The 18,871-nt window shown below is 50.8% G+C and overlaps 1 protein-coding gene across 5 annotated transcripts in view; it reads right to left on the bottom strand.

Annotated features, from left to right (window-relative positions):
- The window catches only part of WDFY4 (WDFY family member 4), a 281,181-nt gene that overhangs the window by 19,674 nt on the left and 242,636 nt on the right, over positions 1-18,871 (bottom strand). For 4 of the 5 annotated variants that reach the window (XM_049697129.1, XM_049697128.1, XM_049697131.1 and 1 more), the window contains 7 exons: positions 17,940-17,982; positions 16,469-16,588; positions 14,380-14,497; positions 13,169-13,342; positions 12,170-12,279; positions 3,460-3,613; positions 997-1,088 (listed from right to left, as the gene is read on the bottom strand). In XM_049697129.1, coding sequence (XP_049553086.1) covers positions 997-1,088; positions 3,460-3,613; positions 12,170-12,279; positions 13,169-13,342; positions 14,380-14,497; positions 16,469-16,588; positions 17,940-17,982 — 811 coding nt within the window. The remainder of the gene's footprint in view (positions 1-996; positions 1,089-3,459; positions 3,614-12,169; positions 12,280-13,168; positions 13,343-14,379; positions 14,498-16,468; positions 16,589-17,939; positions 17,983-18,871) is intronic. The other variant, XM_049697132.1, reaches the window with a different exon arrangement.

Genomic DNA, 18,871 nt, shown 5'->3' with positions numbered 1-18,871 from the left:
TTGCTCAGGACAATGCTTTCGAGATTCATCCTGTTGGTTCATGTACCCATAATCTGTTCCTTTTTGTTGCTAAGTAATATTCCATTGTATGGATGTATCACTTGTTTAGCCATTTACCAGTGATAGACATTTGGGTTGTCTTTTCTTTTTGACTAGTATAAATAAAACTGATGAATATTTATGTACACATCTTTCTGTGGACAAGTTTCCGTTTCTCTTGGGTAAACACCTACGAGTGGAATTGCTGGGCAATATGGCAAAAGCATCTTCAACTTCATAAGAAATGACCAAGCTCTTTTCCAAAGTGGCTATACCATTTTTTCCCCACCAGCTATGCATGATGAATTCTGCTTGCTCCACATCCTTGCTTAACTCTTGGTTTTAGCAGTACTTTAAATTTTAGCCATTCTTGTGAATGTGTAGTAGCATCTCGTGGTTTTAGTGTATGTTTCCCTGATGACTAATGATGTTGACGTTGAACAGACTGGCATGTGTTTATGCTAACTCAGGTATTTGATCCAGGATACGTGACCCCAAATGGCCTCTGGCCTCTACCCACATCAGTCTTTCTGCATAATAAGTCCTCCCCAGTCCTGGCAAATCTTTTGGCCAGTGGGAGCCCCGTGGAGCCTCCAGCCCCCTGACCTCTACTGGGCAACATGGCCCAGGGCTTGGCCCTGTGCGTAGAGTTGGCTAAGGGCACTGACTTGCCCTCCATCCAACAAGAATCTGAATTTGCTTCCCCCATGAGTCCCACAACAAATTGGCACAAGAGCAAAGCCTAATGGAGCTCTTAAAAGAGCCCAGAACCCAAGCCTTCTCCTGCCAATCCGGGGCACGGGACCCAGCTGCTTCTCTGGGCCCTCCAGACATAAGAGCCTCAGAAGTGCTTATCACAGCCATCCACTCGGGCAGAAAGTCTCCATGAACACTGAGGGCACCCTGAGGTCCTCATTCAGGATACCAGGGACTCTGCCATGACCCCACTCAACTCACTTGTCTATGCAGGCTGATGAATTTCCGTGGGTCCCCATCAGCCCAGGGAGGGAGCTGCACGTCCCCCAGTGCTGTCCCGTCCTGCATGCAGCCTGAATGGGGTGAGAAAGAGCAAGGCTTTGGATAAATGGGAGCCCAAACTGGGCTAGGAACCAAGGAGTGTAAATACTGAGCTGTCTAGTACTACGATTCTTGCATAGACCACACTGCTTCCTGCCTCCTCTGTGGGGAGTGACCCCACCCTTTCTGCCTGGAATATTCCTGCTGGGGTTCTAAGCCTTCCACCCCTTCAGGCTTCCATAAGACCCTACTTGCTTCCAGGTAGTGCCCGTGCATAAAATGATTATTGTGTCATCATCGTCTGTGCGTCTTCCTCCCCTCTGCTCTAGGCCTTTTCATCCAGGTGCTTTTTATACGGTGCTAAATAAGGAGGCAATAGCAGTAACAATGAAAGCTATCGTATTTTGAGCACCTACCGCTATGCTAGGGCACTATGCTAGGTGCTTGGCACGCATTGTCTTATTGACTCTTCATTCAACTCTATAATTTATGCATTTTCTCTCCACTTTAAAGTTAAGATAGGAGGTTTTCGGAGGGACCTTCCCCAGACACCAAGAAGAGGAGCCTGGCTTCAAGCCCGAGTCTCTCTCCTCCCCATTAGCCACACAACCTTGAGCAAGTTGCTTAACCTCCTGGGGAGTCACTTTCCTACCCATTACCTCCCAGGCTGGTACAAGGATTAGAAGAGAAAATACACATAACATGCTTAGAATAGTTCCACGCATATGACGGTTGCTCAGTAAACACAAGCTATAGCCTTGCTGAAACCCTCCAGAGCCCTCATGGTGCAACTGGGGTGAAAACGTCCTCTCTCTCTGGCCTGCAGGACTGGCCTGGCCTGGCCCTTCTCATCATTCAGTCTCAGCTCACCTGTCACCTCAGGCAGCTCCTTCCTGGGTACCACAGTAACACAGGGTCTCTAAGTCACCTCAAACCATTTTCCTACCTTCTTTCCTTATAGGACTTCTCAGCACTGAAGAGTATTTAGCTTATTTCTTTGTCTATACTTTCTATCTCCTACCCCCGTCCCCACAAAGAATATAAACACCTTCAGGGCAATCCGCCCCAGGACACCCACTAAATCCTCAGTGTCTAAAACGTGCCTGAATGCAGTATGTGCTTAATAGCCACTTGGTTTCCTGACTTCCCTGAGGACACATGGTCCCTGTTGTGCAGGTCATTTCTGCTGCTGAGCACCTCCCTTTCGGCAGAGAGCCAGCCTCCACCTCCAAGGAGGGCTGGTGCCTCCCACCAGCGGCCCCCTCACCTCAGGTCGGCTGGGACCCCTCCTCTCAGCTTCCACCGTCCCTGATTTACTCCTTTCGTGGACCTCATCACATCTTGTGGGAACTACCCTTTACATTTGTCAGGTTCTCATCCCTGATGCACGTGAAGCATCTGAGAATCTGAACACTGCCACCAAGTTCCACGGGCTCAGACTCGACAGGCCTGGGCCTGGGCATGTTCTGAATGCTCCACTGGTATTCAGTCTGCAGACCACTGCACAAGAGGTGGGTGCTCGAGTCAAGGGCTGGGTCTCCTCCCTTGTGCTCCCCTGGGCCCGCACCTGGTCTGGCTCAAGGTGCAGGCCCACATGTGCTGTTTGGAGGAAGAAGGAGGGCCCTGAGGAAGGGGAGCTCTGGGGCACCAGGTGTCTGCTGGCACTGGTTCACAAGTGCCCTCGTCAGGGTGGGTGAGTCCATCCCGCACCTCTGGGTGGGGAGGGCCACACCCTGCTGGGGGTTCTGACCACACCCCCCCTCCACAAGCCACCCTGATGTTTACAGTGGAGGCTCCCAAGGTACATGTAGTCACCAGGGGACCTGCCCACTGGGCCTTCCTGAAATTTTTGTCCCTCCTCTAAAGCAACAGGTAAAAAAGCATGGCTCACCCTGGAGTGGGGCCTGGAGGGCAGGAAAGAGAAGGAACCACCAAGGGTGCCCATACCACTGCCCATGGACACCCTAGCAGTCTGTGCTGGGAGGTGCAGGATCTCTGGGTCCTGTTCACAGGGCCCAGGCTAACCCATTTGTGGGACTTGGAGGAAAATGGGGCAGAGAGGGGCTGGGGCTCGCCTGAGGTACACAGCAGGGAAGGGCCAGGCCTGGCTATCAGCAAGGGCTCCTGCCCCCTGCTCGCTGCCTCACTGCAGACTGAGGCCTGGGGACTCTCGGCAGGAGGTGGTGGGTAGGACCGTGGCTTGGTGGTCCTGCAGCCCTGGGGCTGTGCCCTTCCTCAGCTCCCACCTCCTTGTCAGGTGCCGCCACCCAGTGGAGGCCTCACGGCAATCTGCCCACCATATTGGTCTGGCGAGGGCCTGTGTGTTTAGCTGCTCGGCAAAGACACTGATCTCATGACCCACGAGCTGCCCGGCCCCTGCAGCCTCTCCCCGGCTCTACTCACCAAACTCCACGGCGTTGCAGTTGGTCAGAAACTCGGGCAGGTAGAAGAACTCCGGGGTCAGCTCCCTGACGTCACTCATGTTTTCTCTGGAGGCTGACTCCCATGCTTTCTTCATGCTGTGGAACATTCTATCCGCCACATCAAAGCTTCCACCCTAAGCAGAAAAGGGGCGACATGATCAGCCGCATGTGGTGAGAACTCGGGGTGCACAGGCGTCACTAGGGTGGGCCCCCTTCGTCCACTCTGTCCCCGAGGCACGGGTTTCGCCGTTAGAACCTTTCGATCACCCACACACACACATGCGTGAGTCAGTCCATGCATGCGTGTGATGGTTTCTTCAGGCATCTATCCCCTCAACCACTCTCTGGAACCCTACAACAGGAGCTTCCACAGTGATAAAGGGAGCAATGTCTTCCCAGTTTGAAAATCGGAGTTCAGATCAGAGACAGGAAACCACAGTCATGCATCTGATCATCTCCCATATTTGCCGAGGGTCAGCTCTGAATCAGGCATAAAGACAGGATACAAAGGACCAGCTACAGGATGAGGAGTCGGTCAGACATCCTACGTGTGAGCCTAGTGACAGAGAAAACGTCAATGTTCTGAGCAGAGGGAAAGAACTTGCGAGGAAAGCAGGTCAGGCCAGGGCCCTGGTGGCACAGAACATAGCAGCCTTGACAAAGAAGAACAGGTCTGAGGATGGAGAACTGCAGGCATATGGTGCTGCCTGCAGCTCCCAGCAAGGCCAGCCTCGTTTCCAAGGCCCATTTCCACAGGTGGCTCGATGCAGTCCCGAGCTTGGCAACTGGGATTGGACCAATTTAGACTTCAGGCAAATTCTTCCTTTGGATTCTCTGCTCCTCTCATCTGAATTGTCAAATCTCTTCAGTTGACGCTACCCTTATTCATCAGGTGATCTTGAGGGTTGGGAGGAGGCAGAGAGGTGCCCGCTGGAGAACTGAAGACGCTATAGGCAGAGGGACTTCAGAAAAGAGTTTCTGAAACTGGGATATGGGTCTGTCTGCTTAGGTTTAGGGACACCCAAGGGACACCTCTTCCCTGGAATTCAATAGTTCACTTGTCCCCATAGAAACCGGGCCTTTTTTGTACAGCCAGAACTTGCCTTCTTTCTGCCACCCTCTGCAGAATGCACATGTGGCCCCAAGAACAAAGGCGGAGAACCCAGAATGCCAGCACCCTCCTCTGCCCCACCAGCTCCCTTCAATCTTCAGGGGCCCGAGATTTCCCATCGGCAGCAGCGGACGAAGGGTAAAGAATACGCGAGCACTTTACGCACGCAGAGATACTCTCTCTTTGTCCTCACAGAAGGTGCATCAGGAAGGAATTGGTATTTCCATTTTGCAGGCCAGAAAACTGAGGCTTCTCAAAGTTTATTAATTTTTCCAAAAGAAATGGATGGCAGAGCTGGGGTCAAAACCCATGGATGCAACTCCAAAGGGCATGCTTTGCCCTCATGCCGGTTACTGGGGGGGAATCCTGGACCTGGGGCATATGATCTATTATGTGTGGCCAAGGGGACTCAGCTCTTTCTGAGAAGGAAGAACCTGCCACACACCTGAGGGAGGCCACACCAGGGCATCCTGGCAGGCTGGTCAATTTTCTTAGTCAGATGTGAGGATCCAGTGAAACCCATGAGTCATTCTCTGCACAGGGTCAGGGACACCAAGAAACCCAGTAACCCCTGGGTTTGCAACCAAACACAGTTCTTGCTCAGCTTAAAGATGTGGCTTTTCTCCACGATGGCTTTGCTCTTGGTTAAAACTAGGGGATGACGCCCACCATCAGATTCAAATTGAAAGGGAAACAAAATGAGGGGGAGTGATTCTAAATAAATCTGTCCCTAACGAGTCGCTCATTGAAATGTATTAGGAGCTTCGCATATTTAATCTGCAGCCGACGCCTTACGTCTGCGGGAGATTGATGCCTTCTCGTCGTCCTGCCTTCCTTTTGCAGCTTTTATGAGTGCTGATGGTAATCTCCTGAGAAACAATATGATTTGGTAATAAAAAGATTACCTGTATTAAATAAAAATAATATATACATAGGAAATATTGTTAGTGCTACAAATCTGGTTAAAGATATTACCACAAAGAAAAATGTTATTTTTTTCACAGCTGTCTAATACATTTTAGCAAAAGTAATATCTTTAAAACTTAAGCCTGTATTATTTATAAAGGAAGCAATAACTGATTTTCCTATTTCCTATATTAATAAATGTATTTGCATACATTTGTTTCAAAATTAATGGGTTTGCTCACTTCTGCAATACAAAAGAAATGCCAAATTCCCTGGAAGGAAAAGTGGAGCTGCTTTGTAACTCGCATTGTAAGTCTGTGGGCTGACGCAAACTCTGGTGGCTCCCAGCGAGAAATCCCACCAGGACCTGATTCTCAGGAAAGGAAGGAAGGAGGAAAAGAAGAGATGATAGAAGAAAGAAAGGGAGAGAAGGAGTGAGGCAGAGAAGCACAATCAGGGTTTACAGAGTATCCCCATAAGGAAAGTCTGAAACAAAATAAAGCAACAACAAAACTAGGTCTAGAGGTTGGATGGAAACGAAGTGACCAGAGAGAATCACTGGGCCAAGATCTGCTCGTAAATCGATTCCGCCGATACTCTTGAATATCAAGAGTAATGAATCCTACACGTATCCAGACAGACCGAAAAAAGTAATAGCAAGGCCACTATTATCAACAAAGGAGCTACCTCTTACTGGCAGAAGACTTTTCCCAGGTGACATTAAAGCCAAAAGACAAGGCAGCTAAGTCTGGAGGTTTCTGAAGCAAAAGGTAACAGTCTTCAGATGTTAGGCACAGCTGACATCACTCGTATGTAAAGACACCAGAAAGATATTCTGAATATTGAAGGGCTCATAAATAATATAATCCTAGGTATCTTTCCTCAAAATCCTTTAAGAGGTGCTCAATTTTACTAAGAGGTGAACCAAAATTAAAAGCAAAATAATGAGGGAAGAAGTGGCCAACAAGGACTGTTGCTGAAGATTGACAGGAGTTAAAATCAGAGTCAAGTTCATGGATTATGGGGCATTGATTAAAACTGGTAACACCTTGAAAGGAGTTTCTATATCTAAGGTGTTATTCCTTTTGCACAAGGACACAGAGTCTATGTGCACCTGTGTCCCTGGATAGGCATTTGGGTGGTAACACTCTTAAACCCCTCTCCAACAGGGGAGGGAAACTATGTTGAAAAAAAATTCAGTTCTTGACCCACACCCACAGGAAGTCCAGTAACTGAATGTGCTCCAGGACACTTAACACAGATGTTTTGATAACATGTGCTGGAAAGTCTATTCCTCCTTCAGTGGGACTGACCCAAATCAACACACCACCACACCTAAATAACGCGACTGGTTTTATGAGCAGCCTGATGACCCCTTCTCACATCCTTTCCAGTGATTTAAAAGTATCCCACGTAAATAATTCACTTACAGGACTCTGTCAGTACATCAGTTGACCTAAGCGGCTGTCGCTTGTCCATCAAAGAGGCAGCGTGCAGGGCGAGCAGAGAGCATCGTAGCTTTAAAACCAAGAGGACTTGGGAGGGCATTTCAGCGCCACTTGCAGCGTGGACTCCGGGAAGTCTCTTAGTCCCTTTAATGTCCCATGCCCTCCTCTGCAAACTTTGGATGACTGCTGTGGGTGTGAACAATGTAATGTGTGTGAGTGTGCGCGCATGTGAGAGAGTGTGGGTGAGCGTGCGTGTGTGTGATGTCTCAGCTGGAGCCAGGCACACGGGAAGAGGTACTGAATGAGCCCAGCTGCTGCCTCCCTCCCCTTCGCAGACCAGGACCTCGGGAGCGACCCTAGGCTTGGGCCCTGATCTCAGCGTGCATGGGGAAGGTAACTATGGGCTCAAAAGAAGAAAAAGAAGGATGTGGAAGTTATTAGAAGTAAAAGGGAGGTACGAGGGGAAGTGAGGAGGGGCAGGGTCCTGGGATGGGGCAGGAGGGAAGTAGCGTGTGGGTGGTCAGGGCAGTTTTTTTTTTTTTAACATCTTTATTGGAGTATAATTGCTTTACAATGGTGTGTTAGTTTCTGCTTTATAACAAAGTGAATCAGTTATACATATACATATGTTCCCATATCCCCTCTCTCTTGCGTCTCCCTCCCACCCTCCCTATCCCACCCCTCTAGGTGGACACAAAGCACCCAGCTGATCTCCCTGTGCTATGCGGCTGCTTCCCACTAGCTATCTATTTTACATTTGGTAGTGTATATATGTCCATGCCACTCTCTCACTTTTTCCCAGCTTACCCTTCCCCCTCCCCATGTCCTCAAGTCCATGCTCTAGTAGGTCTGTGTCTTTATTCCCATCTTACCCCTAGGTTCTTCAGGGCAGTTCTGAGGCAACACCACCACCAAGGAAGTAAAGGGGCCAGTGCGGGCTTCCTCGGGCTTGGCGTCCCCCTCAGCGAGCTGCCGGTCCGACGTGGATTTGGGAAGCTGATGCACCAGTTCAGCTGCCTTGTCTGTCTTGCTCTCTCTCCACTGAGGGCGGGCTGACCCCAAGCAGCCATTAGCTTTCCTTCCTGTAGGATGTGGCCTTTTGAAAAAGGCACTGCCTATGCTGAAGGGAGGAGTGTGCACACCTACGGAGCGCACGGCAACAGCAAACAGTTCTCATGCTGGAGCTCAGCGCTGAGTCTCACTTAGCCCTCATCACCCACTGAGTCAGGGGTCAAAGGAGGAGGAACGGAGGCTCGGGTACTCAACACCACCAGTGAGAAAGTTCTAGCGCCAGGACTTTGTGCCAAGTCTGCCAACTCTGTCATGTGCCTTTTCGAACACTCCCCCCCTTGAGTCAGTGTAATAACAGTTACATCTTTATTATGGACACAACTCCACGCGGGGCTGGAACCCACAGAGCCCCTAAGTGGATGGCCTGTGGTGGGCCAAGTGCTCCCCACGGCCCTTGCTTCTCTCTGCAGTTGGCATATATGTCTTACACAAAACCAGCTGTCTCACCTCAAGTGGCACAGAAAACCCTTCCCCACTGCTGGTAACAGCTGACTTCACACGGGCTGTGACTTAACACAGCACTTGATTTCAGTTTCTTATTCAATACAGCAGCAGCGGAACTGTGCCCTCGCTGGGGCGCTGGCTGCCTTGCTCTGCCCTGCCTAGGCTGGGTCCCAGCTCAGGCCTGAGAGCAACTGGTGCTCTTGCCAGGGTGGAAACAGGGGCCTGGGCTGTGGCCCCAGCCTGGTGTGGCCTCCGGTTGCTCAACTGACTGAAGGCTCACAGACACTGGCTCCCAGTAGGCGAGATTCCTGAGAATCACAGCATCCTGGGAGGCAAGCCCCCAGCTCGGCAGACAGTGGTCTCACACCCCAAGGGATGGGGATAACAGAGCACATAACCGACCTGTGCCCGGGTCACACTGCCGGCATGTCCACCTGCTCAGGTCACACTGTCTGTATACCACACTTTCTGGACAGTAAGAGGCTATCATTGTAATAACAGATTTGAGGCAGAAAAACAAACACAGCAACAGTAGAGGTAGACATCAATTCTAAGACCAGCCTTATAAGATTTAAACGTGAAGAGAATAAAGGAAACCTTATACCTAGGAATTGGAATATGTCACACTGCAATTCTTAGGCTGTCCACGCCCCTCTGCACCGTGCCCTGTGGACAGGCCACGGCCCAAAGAAGGCTGTACCCGCGTTCAGACCACACGGGGTGAACTCACAGGCACCATCTCTCCACACCAAGGCCATCCCAGCTGAGCCATGGAGTGAGCATGTCACTCTGGATTAGTCACGTAATAGCCAAGAGGCAGAGTTTGTTTAATGCAGAACGGAAGAGCACGCACTTCCTTATGCTGACTCTTATAGGTACACCAGCTCTGGAAATACTGGACATTCGCACGTCCCTGCTCTCAGATAAGTGAGAAAGGCCTCGCTGCCTGGCTTCTGCACCTCTCCACCTTTCCTATTCTTCTCCACTCCGTGATCCAGGCTGGGGTTGGGGGCTGGAAGTCTTGGGCTGCTGAGAATGTAGTGAGGCTCCTTTCCTTGTCACCACACAGGGTGTGAAGCAAAGGTCTCTTGAGAAGAAATGAGTCTGCCTCCGAGGAGGCAGAGTGGGATGGAGGGAAAAGCCTGACTCCAGGAAGATGCCAGAATGTTCCTAAGGAGGTCTGCACAGGCCCCAGGACTCCCAAAGGGGAGGCAAGCACATTCCTCCCAGATGTAACTGTTGTACACGTTCCCCTGAGACTAAAATTCATCTTTTATGCTAAGGAAAAAGCGGAAGACGGCTGGTTCTTCTGCTCGTCCCAAAGGCTTGGACCAGTTGTGACCCACTAGAAGAGGCAGCTAAAAGTAGAAGGCAGAACCAATTCAGAAGCACAGGGGAGATTTCAACCCGGACGAGCCAATGTGCCACTGATAGATTTGAACCCAGAAAAACCAGGAGTCGCATCAGACTTCAGCAAGGGAGTCAAAAGAACTCAAGCTAATATGACTGCATTTGTGACACACAAAAGAAGATAAAAGTGCCTTTGACCATCTCACGCTGGTTTAAACTATCTCAAACCAGTTTGGGCTGGTCACCATTGGACCAACCTGGCTAAGAAAAGCTCCGACCCGTTGTGACTAGCTTCAAAGTGGCCTTAACCCGACAGGTTTGCAGCACACCTGTCTCATCCGGCTCATGCCGTTTGGAATGCTCTGAGGCGGTCCAGACGGTCTTGAATTACTTTAAACCAAAGAGGAGCCGCTTGCACCAGTTCAAGCCTGCTCAGAAGAGATCTGGCTGATGGCGGGAGGAAGGAGGGAAGAACAATGACTGATCACCTTCGCAGCATCAGCCCTGAGCTAGGGGCTTTACCCACATTTCCTCCTTTAACTTCAACGGCCCGGTGAGATGTGTATAATTAACCCTCATTTCCAGAGTGCAATAACGTGGAGAACATTTTGTGTCTATTAAGTGGTAGAGCTGGGATGGAAATCTCACAGTTTGCGGTTTCTATTTCAGTCTGCCTCCTCGTTCGTAACAGAGAGGACTCTTAGTAACAGGTAGAGATGGGGCTATAATTCGTGAGACTGAAGGGGCAAGGGAAGACTTTTCAAGCGCCCAGAACTCCCTGGATAGGAAGCCGTCACGGGAGGCGTCACCATCATCGTCAGCGGGATCGTCACTCCTTGTGGACTGATGCGAACAGCTGGACGGGATTCCTGGCATGGGGCACAGCTCAGGGGCCGTTTGTTCTCCAAACCAAACTCACTTAAAATGCTTGTTGCCTGAGAAAGGCTCCGGGGAAGCACACTTGTTATTTTTGAGTGAATTTCCAGGGACAGGGGTTATAGAATGTCTAGATGATCCATGCCTTCAAGGAGAGAGAGGACTGCGCCAAGAATCAGAAAACGGGAGGGATTTTGCTCCTAACTGGAGACAGCACCTTGACCTTGCCTACCCGTTCCTGCCCAGGGCTCAGGAGATGGCTTCAGTGCTGACCCAGAATGGCCTTTGGTGTTGGGGTCAAGGTCATCGGAGTGACCATAAGGAGCGACCTTGCTGGTGAAGTCAGACCAAAACACACAATTCCTCATGTTCTTCCTTTGGTGACGCTTGGCTGTCAGGGTGAGTCCCTCAAGTTCAGCAGCCTGTTAGCCCACTGTGGTCATGCCTTCCTCTCCGCAGGAACCTTGCAAGGCCTCAATCAAGACAGGCCCTAACCTTGGGCCCCGTGCTGTGCTCACTTTGGAGTTGGCTGAGCCAGCTGTCTGCAGCTGGGCTACCCAACGGCTCTCTCTAGTCAAAACCTGTGCCCCTGAATAACCCTGAAGCAAGATTACAGTGATACAGTCAGGGGAAAAGAGAGAAAACAACTTATCAGCCGCCCAGGAGGGACTGTCCCAGCAACCCCATGTGCCTTGGACACCGCCATCCACTGAGGGTCAGACTCGCCTACTTTCACCTTGTATTGGGCTGCCAGACGAAACACAGGATGCCCAGGTACATCTGAATTCCAGAGAAACAACAAATAACTTTTTAGTATAAATCACTGTTTATCTGAAATTCAAATTTACCTGGGCATCCTGTATTTTTCTTTGTGGAATCTGGCGACCCTAAGCCGGCACGATGGTCAGTTAGCTCATGGGTAGGCAAATTGGTGAGTTTCTTTCTCTAGTGTAGCTGTTCACTTCAGTATTAAAATATTTTGTTTGTACTTTTAAGCCTTCAGGCTTGTACTTAGCATAGCTTTATGCATGCTGATGTCACAAGTGATATTCTTTTCATTCTTCCTTCGTGTTTGTTTTTCTAGGCTTTGACCACCTACCTTCAAGGAAGTCATCAAGCTTCCTGTTTTTCCTTTTCCACTAAAACCTATTTATGTTAAGTATTTTTTTCCTCATATCTCATTCCTTAGTTTTTAGAGCCTTTTTGCAAGACTGTTGGGCAGACATGCAGGTATATCTGTGAAGAGCAGCTTGCCTCGGCTGGATGGCCCGGAATCCTGGAGCCATAGGGTCAAGTGGGAATCGCTGGCTCAAGACTGGATTTCTAGCGGGGGGGCGGCCCTGCCTCGTCCAAGCCTAGCTCTTAATCTTTGGGAGATAGCTTTGTGTGTGTGCACGCGCGCGCGCGCGCGTGTGTGTGTGTGTGTGCGCGCGTGTGTGTGTGTGTGTGTGTGTGTGTGTGTGTAGGGGAGCAGGGAAGCTCACCTGCAGAGAGCAGAAGGCCTGGGTGAAGGGAGGCATCCGGACCAGGTAGGAGGCAACAATGATGGCCGAGGAGTAGTGAGTGCAGTAGTGGCACTGGACGGTCATGTCTCCTGCAATGAAAAGGACATGCCTGGGGTGGCGTCCCCACCCATGGGGCAGGCGGGAGACACGCAGGCTATCTCGAGAACAGCCAACATGAGCCCTGCTTAAGAGAGCTCCCGCAGGCACTGGAGCCTAAGTGTTCTGCACACAAAACTCAGTATAATTTGGCCAACAGCCAAATTTCCACCAGGGGTGAAAGGCACACTCAAGACCCTCAGTTGCACTGGCCAGGCCCCCAGGGGTCTGCCCTCAGGAAGGTGGCAGAGCCAGGCCATGAGGAGGATGTGCTGAGGACCCACGGAGAGGCAGAGCTCTGCTCTTCTAACTCAGGGCACCGAGAGAGCCCTCAGGTGCCTACAGTCCCCTCAGCAGCACTCTCTCCTGGCCTCTTTTAGAATAAAAGTCCCCGTGTGAGGAAGGGGGGCTTGTTAATGCAGGGACACCCCCGGATGAGTGAGAACTCAGGTATCCTCATTCTCAGAGGGGCCTGGATGGCAGAGGCATAAATGTCCCCGTTTTGCTCCATCCAGGGTATGACGGAGCTGGAATGCTGAGGCAGAGACAGTGCCCTGGCCGGGCCATTCCAGCAGAGAATAATCGCCGTGCTGCTGCTCGTGGACCTCGTGCGTGCTGTGTGTCCCCCGTCACACCCTCCCTGAGCCCACACAGCCACCCTACGAGTCAGAGCTATTCATTATCCCCGTTTCACCAGTGAAGAAGCCAGAGCGAGTCAGAGACTCGCTTCCATCGCCAGCGAGTGGCAGAGCTGGCTGGCGGCATGGGCTCCTCCACACGTCGGCTCTGCCACCTCGCCGCAGTGCCGCACCCGGCCCTCAGCCCTCCCGGTGCTGTGCGAGTTCTCTAAATCAGAGGTGTTTGGGAGGTTGCTGGATGTACTTGTGCAAGGGCCCAAACTCAACGTGTGACTCCAATGCACACCCAGGTTAGTATGGGAGAGAATGGTACCAAAGTGGGCTCTGCCTGGGACACAGCTGTGGAGAGCGGATGCTCCTCTGGCCTGCCTCTCTGGGAAGGATCCAGCAGTGCCTGGTGGAGCCAGAGGAACAGCACCTGGGGGCAGGTGGGGGGGACTGAGATGGGTCATATAGGTTGAACTTTAGCCTCAGGAGGAGATAAGCAGGGCAAGGAGGGCCTGCCCACCCCTCCCATCTCCTCCCATCTCCCCCAACAAGTCTGAGTGCCAGCCCTGCACACAGTGGGGACCCTGGGCAGAGGCCAGGGGCCTCCAGGGTGGTGTGGGATGCAGAGGAGCTCCTCAGCCTGCTGAGAACCTGCTCACCAAAGGCAGGGCCTCGGGGCCGAGTGAGCCTTCCGAAATGTGCCGCCTCTGGTTCTTGAGGGAAGCTTACATGGTTCGTGGCTGGATGTTCCTTATTGTAGTAGTGCTATGTTTATTTCAAGGTGTTTGAGAAAACCAATACAGCGGACATCAAATATATGATAGAAAATTTTCTCTTTAAAATACATCCATTGAAGTTTAAGAAAGGAATAGACCTAAAGAAAAACAGTAAGGCACTAAGAGGACAGCTGGCATGTGAAGGTGGCAAAAAGTTGTAAAGGGGATGTGCAGATGAACAGCACTTGGGAGCTAGGTTCTAGAGCCAGACGAATGCAGGATCTGCCATTTAGAGGCTATCACCTTGAGTGAGCTGCTTAAACTGAGTTCCAATTTCCTTCTCTTTAAAAAGGACCATTGTGTGTATGAACGCAGGCTGGCCTGCACCTGGCATACAGAAGTGCTGAACGGATGTCACTTCCTTGCCTTTGCCTGCCTCTGGGAATGGAGGTGTTAGCTCTTAGCACCATAGTTCTCAGTCCTGATTTCATGTTGGAATCACTCAGGCTGTACCCCACCGTGACTTATTCAAATCAGAATTTCTAGAGGTGAGGGCTAGACATCAGTATTTTTAACAAGCTCCCCAGGTAATTCTCACATGCAGCCAGGGTGCAGACCACTGAATTCGAGGGCTCTCTATCCAAATGTAATTGTCTGTAGGCTAGATGACACCCAAATCGTTATAAATTCTCACTGCAAGGCATTCAGATGAAGAGCATTGCAGAAAAAAATCAAGCTGGGATCTACCCACCTTCAGTCTTCTCAACTTCTTTAAACCTCTGGATGAATTTCAGCTTCCTTTCCTTGGTCTGAGCCCCCATGGGCTTCGAGAGATCCCGGAAAGTCTTGGGATTCATCAAGTTCAATGTCTAGAAGGCAGATGTGCAACTGGAGTTAACTCCCCTGGACCCTCTTGTGCCCCAGCGAGACTGCCGGAGCCACGCTCTTTAGTTTTATGGTTCTCTTTATTGGTTCATTGCCGTTTGGTCTGACCCCCTCCTCTGGTGATTAGCAGGCCTGGTAGGGTTTTATGGCCCCACAACCAGTGATCCACAAAGACTTAATAAGGGAGAGACAGTAAATGAGAGGAGGGGAAGATTGAGTTCACACTGAACTGTTCCAAGTTGACCCAAATCAGAACATAGCCACCAGTTACCCAAGAGACTTTCAAAAGAATTCCTGTTGTCAGTGGACACTTGGCTCCTGCCCTCACAGAGCAGTTTGCTTCCATAGTTCAGGGTTCTTTTTTAGAATCACACTGATTTTCTAGGAATTTAGAAGTCATCCGTTTCTGGAGGAAATGAGAGCAAGGGCCTCGTGTTTCTGAAGGTGCACTCCCTTCCGGGTGATGAAAGCAGTAATGGCGACCCTTCCCCTACCCTTGGAATACACAACGGTGGAACCCTGAAGAGTTTTCAGGGCTGGGTGTCCTTGGGGTTTGCATGTCCTTTATAGAAGGAGGTGTTTCTTTACACCCTTCCTCCTTTCCACTAGCAGTGAATCACCACAGTTCTCCTGGGGAGGCAGGGTCTGCCACCATCCCTCACCTGTCACAGCCAGGTGCGGGTGGCAGTGAAGCGGGCACTCCCGAGACCCCCGTGAGTCATGGCGCTGTGGAGACCCCACACAGCTACAGCTGACTTTTCCAGGGCAGAATGGGGCTTCATAGTTGCCAGATCTCTGGATTCGCCAGAAGATATTGGAAAACCAGCTTTTTAGGAGAAATCTCCCAATTTTTGAACACTGTTAAGTAATCAAAATTTTAATACAGGATATGGGTTAAATAAAAGGGGCTGGCGACCCACCACTTAGCAACATGTGAGTTGAAGCTGGGGTTGGCAAGTTTCGGTTTTGAAATACCTGGGCCTCAGACGATCACTAGTGCAATAAGAAGCAACGTGTGGCTGGTGAGAAAAGGTTTGCTGTGTTAAGTGTCTTACGTGCGGATGGGAGCTCCCAAAAAACTGAGGTCCCTTTTCCAAATTCTGGGGGTCAGCCATCTAAACAGCTCGAGGCAGGACTGGCTAGGCTGATCTGAACCAGGACCCAGACACCTTCTGCCCTGTACATACACAGCCCAACACGCCTCCTGATGTCCAGATCCTAGGTGGTCAGGACACTGCTCCACAGCCTGCTCGTCCCCCACTGACGTCACCTCGGTCCAGCTGCGTCAGCTTTCCCGCTCCTCCCTCCCCTGCCTGCTGAGGTCCTGGGACAGAGGTCAGAACAGCAGATGATCTGGTGTTGCCACTGACCTCCCTTATGGCTACATGTCCCGGTCTAGATGCGGGGTGATGTCCACATACCATCATCTCAGTTACTGAAGTCAGGTTACGGGGGAGGAGTTTGTTCTTGCTGGGTCTGTGTATCTGTCTCTCTCTTGCTCTCTCCTCTTCTCTCTCACCCTCCCTCCCTCTCTCTCTCTCTTGCTCTCTCCTCTTCTCTCTCACCCTCCCTCCCTCTCTCTCTCTCTCTCTCTACATGTTGGTTCTAGGAACACATTTCATGGCCCTCTTCACTTGATGGACCAGTGTTGGTCCATGGCAGTATCTCAGATGAGTATCTCTTGCCTTCATGGTAGCGAGTGAGCCAGGAAGTCCTTGGGGGCGTATGTTAACTACTGTCCTAGTCATGTGGGTCATCCCCCAAGTGGGGCTGGGACAGGGAACCAGGCAGCCAGACTCCAGAGGCCTCTTCCCAGGTGAGGGGCTGAGACCAGAGCAGCCCTCAGACCCAAGTGGACTGAACAGTGTCTCAGAGGCTCTGCGTGACCTCGGGTGCTCTGGTCGTCAGGGTCAGAAAGCCACAGGACACTGCAGAGCACCCACGTGAACACATACCTGCGAGGTATAGTCAGCCAGGACCCAGGGAAACACTGGATACTGCATGTAGTCGTTGTAGGTCCTCCCGGCCAGGGTGTTGAGGTGCATGAGATACTCGAAATTGCTCATGTCCCTTTTCTGCAGAAGAGTCAAAGAGGGGATAAACCCAACACAGTTGGCCTCCTCCTGAGGTCCATGCGGGTCTAACTCCCAGGCTTGCCCAGGAAACCTCATCGTGTAGGTGGGAGCAGGCAGCGTGCACCTGCGCCATTCCCCGTGCACCTTGCTGGGCTTGGAACTGGCCCAACTTGGGGAGGCCACGCTAATTCCAATATGAGCTGAAGCAAATTTAGTCAGGAAGCAAAGTCAGCCAGGAAAAAAAAAAATACAACTCAGCAGTCCAAGCCAAGGCTAAAGCATTCTTTTGTGTCACTGTTGGGTGATACTCAAAAGCGGATTAAAATAATAGCACAAATGCTGGGTAAACTTACTGCTGACCTCTTTATGATTGAAAACATAAGCTGGGGGGAGTTTGCAGTCACCAGGAAAGAGGCCCTCACCAGCAGGCTGAATGGTCTGTCTTCCTCTGGGACTTCAGGAACTCTCTTTCCCCTGACTGTGCGTGTTTGGAAAACACTCACTCTTAGGGCCCTCTGCTTAAAGATGTCACAGGTGGAGACAGGGACTGCACGTTGGAAAAATTCATCAAGGCCAACTGGTGAACGAGCAGCCAGTGCAGCCATCATCTCTGATGGGACCTGCATGTTGCAGTCTCTCCTTTCCTTGGCCTGATCCTTGGAAAAGGATTTTGGACCTGAGTGACCAAGAGTTACTTTCCTGTTGCTATGTGATCCGTAAGGCTAGCTCTCTTGGGGTCCTTTCCTTCCACTGAGAACCCAAGGCTGAATGTCAGCTCATCCAGTCTGGGAGCCACGTGTGACTTCCCAGGACAAGAAGTGAATGCTGTGCCTTCCTGAGTTGTGTGTTCATTTATGCACATACACCTTCACTGATGGAGCGTGTGTGTGTGTGTGTGTGTGTGTGTGTATACAGGGTTTGTGTACACATACACACATACACACACACACTCTCTCTCTCTCTCACTCCCCAGCTCTGACTCAAGAATCGCCTTTAATCAGTGAGATCTTTTCAGGGAAATATTTGGGACATTTTAACAAATTAAAAAAACAAGATCCTGGGATCTCCCTGGCAGTCCAGTGGTTAAGACTCCACCTTCCAATGCTGGGGGTGCTGGTTTGATTCCTGGTCAGGGAACTAAGATCCCACACACTGCGTGGTGTGGCCGAGAAAAATAAAGAATAAAATAAAGAGCAATAAAATGAAAACAAAACAAAACAAAAAACAAAAACAAGATCCCTCCTGATCCATCCACATGCTTTCTCTCTTCATCCTGGGGGCCTGAGCTATTTGCTGATTTGCATTCCCAGAGGGTCTCCTCGGACCCAGAGTCCTCTGAGGGGTCACTTACCTGCCATTTCTGCAGCACGGTCCTGTCGGAGCCGGGGTATCTCCTGTGGGACAGAAAATGATGGGGGTGACCAAATATCTCAAGGCATGAATGAGGGAAGAGGTGGAACTTTCTGGGGCATCGTAGCGCCAGGGCACCCAGGAGAATCACAGACTTCCCAGGGCAGCAAGATTATCTCCCAAGCTCTCCCTGCCCCCTCGCTGCCCTACTGAAGGCTGGGTTCTTGCCATCCCTGTTGCTCTCATGCAATGGCAGAATGCGCTGCTGCCTGAGGCGTGGCCCCGAGGAGTCCCAGGGCCGTGCAGAAGCAGGCTCGGGGGCCTCACACTCCACACTGGGCTTTCACAGCCGCATCTTGGTCTTCTTTGCCCATGTGCACAACATGCGTGTGAATACATGTCACATGTGAATATATGTGTGTGGTTAAGAAAGGCAAACAATATGGAAGGTCATGAAATATAAAAATAATAGTCTACAAACCACTGCTCCCACTCAGGAAGTATCCACAGTCAATCTCCAGGAGAGTTTTAGCCATATACCAGTCTATATGTGCAAGTAGTTTTTAAACAAATGTTTTTGGTATGTGGGATCGTCTTATCTGCGCGAGTCTCCTCCCTGCTTCCTTGGCCTGACGGCACGGTGGAGGCGGCCCACATTGCCCTGTGGCCACAACAGCAGGACACCCTCGTACAGATGGATGGGAACTCGTGGCAGCCTCCCCCGTGCTGGGCTTTGTCCTCACAAATGATGTTTCTGTGATCATCTTCGGACATAAATCTCTGTGACTTATGAGACTTACATCTCATGATGATTTCATGCCTTGAATCTTTGCGAGTGTAACCATGAGATACATTTCTGGCAATGGTACTACTAGGTTAAAAACTACGAGAATTTTCAAGTGTGCTACATATTGCCAAATTGTCCTCTTAAGA

The sequence above is a fragment of the Orcinus orca genome, chromosome 14 (genome assembly GCF_937001465.1).
Source record: "Orcinus orca chromosome 14, mOrcOrc1.1, whole genome shotgun sequence".
NCBI classification, from domain to species: Eukaryota; Metazoa; Chordata; class Mammalia; order Artiodactyla; family Delphinidae; genus Orcinus; species Orcinus orca.
This window is presented reverse-complemented; position numbering and strand designations above follow the sequence as displayed.